This window comes from Gallinula chloropus, assembly GCF_964237585.1.
Source record: "Gallinula chloropus genome assembly, chromosome: 2".
NCBI classification, from domain to species: Eukaryota; Metazoa; Chordata; class Aves; order Gruiformes; family Rallidae; genus Gallinula; species Gallinula chloropus.
This window is the reverse complement of record NC_140086.1, coordinates 141,727,415-141,737,420: the sequence shown is the minus strand read 5'-3', so window position 1 is coordinate 141,737,420 and position 10,006 is coordinate 141,727,415. Positions and strand designations below refer to the sequence as shown.

Genomic DNA, 10,006 nt, shown 5'->3' with positions numbered 1-10,006 from the left:
TGAGTCAACTCTTGTTCTTCTGCAGCAGCACCTTTGCATTGCAGGTGTGTACTGCTGGAGAAGTAGAGGTATCACCATTTCACACAGCAACACAAGATGGTGGTAATTTGTAGTCTCTGCTAGTATGGGGTTGGCTTCAAACCGAAGTAGAGACAAATGGTCTATTACTTCCTGCCAAGTCTCTGCACAACCTATACCCTAGAGGTGTTTCCTCAGCCATTATGTCAGTGAAGTGATGAACAGTCTCTCCCAGGAGGAGATGTTTATGCCAACTCTTCTTTGAAACAACAGCCCCTATTATGCCAGACATTTGCAGGGTTTCCATTCTGTTCCTCCAAAAATGATGTCACAATTCAGTACGTTTCAGTAAAATTAAAAGGTGTGGACCTATTTTTCTCCTTCACATGGTTTATAGATGTCCCAACTTGGCCAGCCTAAGGTGCATTCACTAGGAACAGAGTGTAAATTAACTAAAATCTGGAGGGTCTAATGAAATGGAAAATAGTGTGTCATGCACAGTTTGGATAAATGTCCAGAGCACTGGACATCTTTCCATCCTTAAATCAGTGTATAGCCAAAATATTCTGGTCTTCAGGTCAACCATTTTCTAAGCTATAAAGCCTGCATGAAGAGAAGGCAATTTTCTTCTTCTTCCTTGCATTAGCAGCTTTCTCCCCATCCGCTATGATTTATTGCTCATTGCTCATTTGGTATATTGGAGTTAATTAGTTGGAAAAGGAAGCTTGAAGCAAAGATTGACAGGCAGCAGAGAGGGGCAATGCATACTTGATATGCAAAAGAAAAGAATATAGGAAGGATTTTGTGTGTCTGAAAACTGTCATCATGCAATGGACTTTGTGAGAGTCCTTGAAGTTTGCACACACTCAACCAGCCTGCTAAGAAGTGCAGGTTTAGTTGGCCCATGGCTTCTTCAAGTCAGCACCCAACTGACTGTTAAAACAAAAACCAAAACAGAAGAGAAAAAAAGCCCAGACAGACATCAGAACTGACATGAAGAATGTTAGCAAGCAGTAGTTTAATGGACAGTGCCAGGATACCCAGAGGCAGAAGGTGTCCTGTCGACTAGACAGAAACATCGATAATTCATCCATGCTCTCTTATTCCTGAGCAGAGGTTTCAGAGCAAAGACCATAATAGTGAATAAAAAATGCAGAGGGATGTATTCTCAGCTGCTGTGAAATACTGTAGCTCATCTGTGTTGAGTGGAGGAGGATAGTTTCCAACTGAGGATACAATTCTGTGTTTTCAAGTAAACACTATTCCCTATGGAAACTTCTCCTCATGTTCCTCTGTTCTGGCAGCAAGAGCCGATCGACTCGGCTTCCTGGAGGCCACAGGCTGCTGCAGAGCAGGTGAGCATCCAGAGAGTTGAGCTGCTGCTTACTGCACCAGGATGGGATGGGATGGGCTGTCCTCTGTGGGCTCGGGAGCAGCTTCACATCTGCCTTGCCAGGTCTCAAGGCACCAGCAGTACCTAACTCATGAGTTGCTGCCTCACAGTCTGTGTGAACACAGGAAAGATGGTCAGCAGGCTCACGCTGTTCTGAATTCTGAGTTAAGTTTCTGAAAACACAGGTAATAAAATATAATAAAAATCTAGGTTTTATGCAAACAACAGAAAATAGTGGAGGTGGAGGGATGCAGTTGACAGTCTAGGACATTATAACAATTCACAGCAGCACCACAAACATCACCTATCCTGGCTTCACGTTTGTTTTCACAGTGCACATCTGTGTCTTTGAGGTGACATTAGTATTTTTTATCTCTACATCAAACCTCTTCCCAGGGTGCTTTGACCTCATAACATTTCTGTCTGTGAAAGCTGCAGAGTTCATTCAGACCTTCAGCTCCAGGGCATGTCTGCATTATCTGCGGGTCATCCATAGGTGACAAGGGCAAACTGGAACAGAAAGGAAGGCTGGGCAGGGTTAGGAAGTGCGGGAGCTCCATGGCCCTGGGGAAGGTCTGGGGCTTTATTTTGTGTTTGCATGGCAAGGTTTTGGTAGCTGGGGGACTGCAGGATTGCCTTCTGTGAGAATTTGCTAGGAGCTTCCCCCATGTCCAATAGAGCCAATGCTAGCTGGCTCCAAGATGGACCTGCCATTGTCCAAGGCCAAGCCCATCAGTGATAATGGTAGAACCTCTGGGATAAGAGTTAAGAAGTAGAAAAAAAAAACAATCAACAAAAATGAGCAGCCACTTTTTGACACCAGAGAAAGGAGTGAGAAGATGTAAGAAACACTGCAGACACTCAGGTCAGGCACTGGAGGAGAGATTCCCCTGCAGCCCATGGAAAAGTGAAGCAGGCTGTCGCACTGAAGCCTATGGAAGATGGTGGGGAGTAGAGATTCCACCTGCACGCTGAAGCAGGTGGAGAGTCCTGAAGGAGACTGTGACCCCATGGGAAGCCCCCAGTGGAGCAAGCTCCTGGCAGGACCTGCAACCCATGGAGGGGCTCTTGCTGGCAGGACTTGTGACCCTGTGGGGGACCCACGCTGGAGCAGTTCATGAAGAACTACAGTCCATGGGAAGGACGCAGGTTGGAAAAGTTCAGAGAGGACTGTGTCCCGTGGGAGGGACCTCAGGCTGGAGCAGGGAAAGAGTGTCCTCCCCATGAGGAGGAGGGAGCAGCAGAGATAACTTGCAATGAACTGACCACAACCCCCATTCCCCATCCCCCTGTGTTGCTGGGGGGCCAGGAGGGAGAGAAAATGGGAAGTGAAGAAGGGAGGGGTGGGGGGGGGGGAGGTGTTTTAAGATTTGGGTTCATTTCTCATTATCTCCCTCGATTTTGATTTGGTAATACATGAGATTATTTTGTTGTTGTTGTTGAATCTGTTTTGCCCATGAAGGTAAGTGCTGAATGGTCTCTCCCTGTCCTTACCTTGACCCTTTCATTATACTTTCTCTCCCCTGCCCAGCTGAGGAGGGCAATGATGGAGCAGCTTTGGTGGGCATCTGTCCTCCAGCCAGGGTAAACCCTCCACAGGTGTATAGGATTGGTGGCTGCCATTATTTCCAAGTGAGAGCAATTACAACTTTTGCTACTGTTCTCAGTAGGGTTCTGAAATGTGAGCAACCTCAGTTGCTGTCTAAATGAAAAGGAAAATTGGAAAGGATAGTGGTGGGCCAGGACATTCAGGTAGCTCCTAGCATCATGAAGGAGAAGATACAACAAAGTTCTTCCAAGCAGAGACAGGAAAGCAGAGCGAAGTCTTGTGCAAGGGGAATATAGAGGCTCTGGCAAAAGCAAAGGCGGGGTGGGATGCAGACTCTGTCATGGCTTCCAGCCACAAGAGCCTGGGCCTCAGAGACGAGTATCAACAAACATCTGCACAGGACACTTCTTGTGAGAGGGCTGCGAGGTCGTACTGAAAGGTAGAGGAAAATGAGGTCATGATGCAAGTTCTGGCACTCAAAACATACTAATTTGCAATTTTTGATTACTTTTGAGTCTTTGAATTCTTCCTTGGCCTTCTGCATTGTCAATGGCTGGCCCTGAATTTGGGAGCCCTAGTGTGCACAATGAAGACAGAATGCACATACCAAACAAAATGCGGTCGGCTTGGTGTGTGATGGTCTCCCCAGCATCTGGGGACTGAGTCATCCTTGAGTCAGAGCAACCATACTTGGTTAAAATTGTGTTTTGCAGTTGTGTTCTGTGGGATGCTGTTTGGTGCTGCTGACTTGTTTGTGTCATCTGCCCTATAAATTACTGTCTGGAAGCTTCTCTTTCAATACAAATGTTCCTTGCCAGCCAATGTGGGTTTTATATGTGGGGTTTTTTGGGGTGGGTTTTTTTGGTAACAATCTCAGTCCCTTAGTGTGGCCAAATAATGTTTCCTTCACCCATGTGGTGCAGCATGTGGGGAGAGTGAGCGGCTCCTACAGTAGTCAGATGCCGATTACATGGTGCTCTGAGACACAGGAGTGCTCAGCTGCGCAAAGGTCAAAGGCATAATGATAAAACCAGGCAGATTTCAATTAATGGTCTTCCAAAGCTCCTGAAACCAAAAGGCAAGAAGAGAAAAATGCATTTACTGTCTGGGGGATTTGCATGCTGTCAATCTTTAATTAAGATAGCGGAGATAAAGTTCACCCTTGCAAGACAAGACAGCGGAATGGGCACCCTGTGAATAAAGAGCCGAGAGCAAAGGGCACTTGGGCTCTCAAGGGTACAATTCCACACTGGAGGTTTCACTTCAAACGTGGAACAGCCAGAGAAAAGCAATGCTTTGGGCTGCTCCTGGGCTTTTAGTTGTGTTACTGTTACTTACTGGACTGAGCTGTGAATCAAACCACTATGAAAAAAAGAGGCAGAAAAGGACCATTTATGACGAGCAGTAAGTACCATCGCTTGGAAATGCATTTGCTCATCTGGGGGATTCTAAGTGCCAGTACTGGAAGCAGAATGGCTTTCCTGCAGCTCTTTCTCCTTACACTTTGGCAGATACGTGTACCTAAATGATCTCTTTGTTCTTTCCATGATACAACAGGCCTCGTTTGTCCTCAGAGCAGGGTAATTTAGTGTTCCGTGCTGGCTCCAGCAAAAATATTGAATTTAGAACTGGACCGCAGGGGAAAATAAAAATTAATGAAGAAGACCTCGCAGAACTTTTCAGCCAGGTGATATAGTTACTTTTCCTTAATGCGTTTTCTCAGTTTTGCACATTAATAGTTTGTCTTCAGAATTTGTCTTGGCAAATGTTTGATGTGTTTTGTATGATTGTTGTTTTATGTTACCTGTGTCAGCATTTGAATGTGAAAATAAGCTGTTGCAGACCCATAATCATGCCATTACAGAAAATGATTGAAAGATTAAATTGTGTATATAACAGAGCCCTCTGTATTTAAGTGGCCTTTATAATAGTAAAGTTAAGCAAGAACAAAACTTTCCTAAGCTTGGAAAAGCCAAGCTTGTTTACCTTTGCAAGCTTTGTAAGAAACCAAGCTTGTTTTACATTATCTCTGTTGTTTAAATTTAGGTGAGAGAAAGCAAAGCAGAAATTCAAGAGCTTAAAAAAGCCAGTGGTGCCTCTCAGAACGTGTCCCAGCAGGTTGCTCTGCTGACCTCCAAGGTGAGCCATACCTACGTGGTATCCTCCGCCAGCATTCCCAGTTTTAGATTCCTCAGGATAACATCGTTACCTGATTCATCTTAGTATTTGTGGACTTCAGGGAACTGGGACAGAGCCAAATTTAACATCAGCTCAGGGCCTATGTTTAATGTTTAGATACTTCAGTAACTCCGCAGACAATGGAAATATTCCTGTAATTCCCATAGTTTCCAGTTCCCAGGATGCTTCTTGTGTTTACTGTCAACATCTCTATGGAGTATGTCCTCTAATATTTATGGAAGTGAAATTCCATAAATGTGGGAAGATGAGACTTATGCAGTAGTCCAGTCTGTACCCTGCTACTGAAGATTCTTCTCCAACAGAAGATTTTGAATCTGTTGTTTGACTTGGTTGAAATGTCTTTAGTCACAGTGTTCCCCTAAATTCCTTGTAGGAAAGTATTTTATAGCTTAAGAGACCTCCTTCTAGGGAGATTATCCTGATAGGTAACCCCCACATTCCCTGATTCAGTTTCAGCTTCTTGTTTGTGGTTATAACCTGCTAAGATATGAATAAGGCAAACCTTTTCTTGGCTTTCAGTGTGCTGTCTTGGGCTGCTGTCACAGAATAGTTTAAGCTGGAAAAGACCTTTAAGATCATTGAGTCCAACCATTAATGTAGCACTGCCAAATCCACCGCTAATCCACACTTTTCAGTACCTCCAGGGATGGTGGAACAACCACTTTTCCCTGGAAAGTCACTTTTCCAGTGACTGATAACCCTTTGGTGAAGACATTTTTCCTAATGTCTAATCTAAGCCCCCCTGGCACAACTTGAGGCCATTTCCTCTTGTCCTATCACTTGTTACTTGGGAGAAGAGATCAACACCCATAAGCATGCATGCAGGAAAGAGAACAGTCCCATCCTCAAAGCCAGGATGACAGGGGCTGCTTGTGAGCTCCCTGGGGAGGTTTCAGGCCAGGTATGTGTTTCAGTCCTGGCTCCTTTGGTTTGGGAGCTCTGGCTGGACGTTTGGCATGTTTAGCAGTGAGTGCTGCTGCGGACGAGAAAAACACCTAGGGAGCTAGTTAGTGTTGCCTGTTTCCTGGCAAAAAGAGAACAGTCCCACCTGAATATTCACATTCTCAGTGTTAAGCACCTGAATACATCTGCACAAGACTAAGTTTTGGTTTTTGGATCCAAACCAGGATATATTTAAGCTGTAATCTTCTGAACAGCCTACCACTGAAATCCCAGTAAATGGAGCCTGATTTGAACCTGTCTGCCACTTGGTTTCACATATGAGTTATTCTGTTTTCTCAAGTGAAAATATTTTGTTAGCCTGCTGGCATCCAGCACATACCTCTGTGGCTGCTCTCATGCCAAGCATGGTGTAATTTGCATTTCTCTTGCAGATTGTGAATCTTGACAACAAACTTCAGAGCTTAGAGCAGGTGAGTAAATGGGAAGCAAAGTAGAAATTCAGAAAGACAAACCCAGCCCTGAGCAAATAAAGTGAGGTTGCAATTATTAAATAGCTCAATGGTTTCTTTCCTCTCATGCACTACTCCACAAAACTTTTTTTGATATCAGAAGGTTGAAAAAAGCCAGGATTTGTAGAGGAGGCTAAATGTCTTCTTAGAAAATATAAACTGTGTAGGAGCCTGCATTCCATAAAGGAAAAACAGTTGTGGACTAGAGAACAACAACTAAATACCGAGTAGAGGGAAACTCTTCTTTCACTGATGTGTCAAGACAAAAACTGGAGAATTCAAACTGGATTTTATATTGTACTGGAAATAGGTAATTTTTGTCTGCCACCTGCTTCTCCGCTGAGCTTGTGAGAAGCTACAGCTGCCAGAAAAAGCAGTTGTCAGATGAGTCGCCCATGCAACCGAGAAGACAAGATAACCCTCCTTCTAGACACATAGTCTGCTGCCAAAGAACAGTCTCTATTAATATTTACTTCTGACAAAGCTTTTCACATCCTAGTGCTTGCAGTGCCAGTCTTTGTAAGGCCAGGGATGTTGGTCCTTGTTTTGTACAGGTATGAGCAGAACAGCTCAAAACCTTCCCAAATCAACATTGCTGAAAAAAGGGGGGGGGGGGGGGGGAGGGGGAGAGGGAGAGGGGAGGAACCCAAGAAAGAATGGAAAAAAACATTTGTCTTGAAAATAAATGCTAATGAAACATTAAATAAGAAGGAAGTTAATTTTCTACACTTTTCCTGGGTTTCAGGTTATCCAGAGGAAAGCCTGCAGTAGTAACCCTTGTGAGAACTCGGGGACCTGTGTGAACTCTCTGGACGGTTTCTTTTGCCTCTGTCCCAGCAACTGGCAGGTGAGTATTTAACATCCTTGAGTATGGAGTGTGTATTTTAACTATAAGGGTACACCTGGCTTAGTGTAATTGTGATCAATCATGGCATTTTAAGGTTGCTCAGGACAGACCGAGATACGCTGAACAGCAAAGCAGCAGTATCACACTCATCGTTTGGTTGAAGAGCAACGTATTTACTTCTCAACAGTATCAATATGTACAAAAAAACCCGTGAAGCCCAAGCCATTGGTCCCAACCCTGCACTATTGTATGTGGGTGAAGGCCCATGAAGTCAGTGATGCTTGGCAGTCCCCACAGTGGAGAGTTAGTCTTGGGTGTTTGCTGAGCAGAGTGAACTGAACTGCTTGCCTTGCTGTTGATCTTACACAAGGATAGAGGGAGAATGGGGGAAGGGAAGAATGTTTATTCAAGCTCAAACAAATCAAACAAATGGGGATGTAAGTAATCAATTCCATTCTGAGTTTCTGAAATCCAAAGGCTCCACTGGCAAAGGATTTAATGGTGCTGTAACATGCACTGGAGATGGAAAAGTCGTATTTTCTTCTCCAAGGCTCTCAACCTGAAAATTGTCACAACAATATTTGAGTCAAAATTGTGCTTTCAGTCTTAATAAAACAGCCCCCCCCCCCCCTTATAGAAACAGTTTGAAAGAAAGTTTTGTGAGTCTTTGTTTAGCAAGTTGGAAAGTAGGGGGGATGATGGTACTATGCTACCCATATGCTTTCTGCAAACATCTGAACTATATTATCCCTCATATGACTGACAACCAGGGTCGCAGAAACACAGCTGACAAATAGAGTTTTGTTATAATGTTTCATAAGGGAAGCTGTGTTGATAGGGGCCCATGGTTTGTATGTCTTTGGAAACTATATTAAACATTGGCTCCATGGTTTGCTTAGTTTCTTAGTTATTTGGAAAATAAACTGGTTTTCCATTTCATTTTAGGGTCTCCTGTGTTCAGTGGATGTTAATGAATGCCAGATCTATGCTGGAACAGCGTTAGGCTGCCAGAATGGAGCCACTTGTGTGAACACACCAGGCAGCTACAGGTAACTTCTCTAAACTAGGCACAAAAACCCTGTGTAAAATACTCTGCGGTTTGTGTGCCCTGTATCACACCTGCAGCACAACTTCTAGGAGTAAGTCTGTTTAGTATCTATGTGCTATAATTCCTTGCAGTCTGAGAGAATATAAAATCCTTAGTACCTGGTGCACCCAAGCCCACCACAGACACGGGAGGCCCTCGGAAGCCATTGCTTGCTTCGACACAAGAAGAGCTGCAAGAACCAGATTTGTGGTACAGCCATGCTGGGGAAGGAGGCTGCAAATCAGAGACTGGCTCTGGCAAACTGGCTGTGCCAAATGGAAATTTGCTGCCCCGTGGTGTCACCAATGGGGCTGGTCTGTTACCAGCCCTGGCCAGTCTGCTCACCCAGCACAGCCACATTATCATCCCTTATTATCCCCTTCCCCTGAAGACCAAAAAGAGTGAGGGAATGAAGGAGGTGGACAGGAGCAGAGCTTTGTTCCAGCAAAAACTTTTGGTTGTCAGAAACCTCCTAAAAATATGGGCACTCTTGATGACTGGCATTCCCAACAGGCTATGTTACTCTGAGAAGTGCCTTCACCCCCTCTAGAAATATGGGCACTGCTGAGGTGGCAGCAGAGCAAGCAGTGCACCATGCTGCCAGGCAGGGAGGGAGGGCAAACACTGTGGCCAGGAGGGTGCCTGGGCTGCCCGTGTGCAGGTCCCCATAGACATGAGGTTCCTGGAGTGTATCCTTCCCTGGCTGTGCCCAGCTCCTTTGGAAACATGCTCTTGTTTACGGGGCAAGCCAGCCTGAATGTTCAGCATCTTATTTTCCCAAATGTCAAGTAATCTGGTAAATAAATAACTTACAGATATAGTACAAAGCTCTCCCTGTGCAGCGGGAACAAGCAGGCTGGAGAGCATGCTGCAGCTTTCTGCAAAGCATTATGTCTCCTGCTTCAGCATGAAAATCTTAGCCCCCACAAATATTTGCTTGGCTTAACGTTGGCTTATAGTGCTTTGTCATTTCTTGGAAGAACCTTGCAGAAGGGAAGTTCTCTGCAGTGCTCCTCACGCAGTAACACTAACACAGAGCCTGCTGAGGTGTCACCGGTACCTGATGCTTCCTGTCAGCTTTTCTTTGATTTTACAGGATGTTTCTAGCTTGCCTGCAGCTGTCCCCAACACAGGCATCTGTCAAGGAAATGACACACAGCAGCCTCTCTTTACTTGTTGTTTGTTTCTGTGCTCAGCGATGTGGCGTGCAGGTGTGCGACTAAATTAAGGTGTGAGCCTTTCTTGCAAGTGTTGTCTTTGTGTTCCTACAGTCACGATTCCTGTGTGCTCCCTGATGTAATTCTTGCCCTCCTTGGTACCTGCTGAATTGATGCTTCCTGAAAGGAACCAAGGCCTCTTTGTAAATCATCCAAATCTGAATATTAGTGCTTTTGCATTGTGCCCTCAGGATTATTGAGGGCACTGATGAGACATGTAGCCCTTCCCCAGCCCCATTCACAGTCTCACTTCACATATTGTCTGTCTGTACTGGATCAGGTAC

The 10,006-nt window shown here is 44.9% G+C and overlaps 1 protein-coding gene across 1 annotated transcript in view; it reads left to right on the top strand.

Moving 5' to 3' along the window:
- Nucleotides 1–4,251: 4,251 nt before the first annotated feature.
- The window catches only part of CUBN (cubilin), a gene marked incomplete at both ends in the record, with an annotated part of 142,012 nt that continues 136,257 nt past the window's right edge, over nucleotides 4,252–10,006 (top strand). The window contains 6 exons of the mRNA XM_084260408.1: nucleotides 4,252–4,364; nucleotides 4,518–4,647; nucleotides 5,007–5,099; nucleotides 6,494–6,532; nucleotides 7,317–7,418; nucleotides 8,364–8,467. Coding sequence (XP_084116534.1) covers nucleotides 4,252–4,364; nucleotides 4,518–4,647; nucleotides 5,007–5,099; nucleotides 6,494–6,532; nucleotides 7,317–7,418; nucleotides 8,364–8,467 — 581 coding nt within the window. The remainder of the gene's footprint in view (nucleotides 4,365–4,517; nucleotides 4,648–5,006; nucleotides 5,100–6,493; nucleotides 6,533–7,316; nucleotides 7,419–8,363; nucleotides 8,468–10,006) is intronic.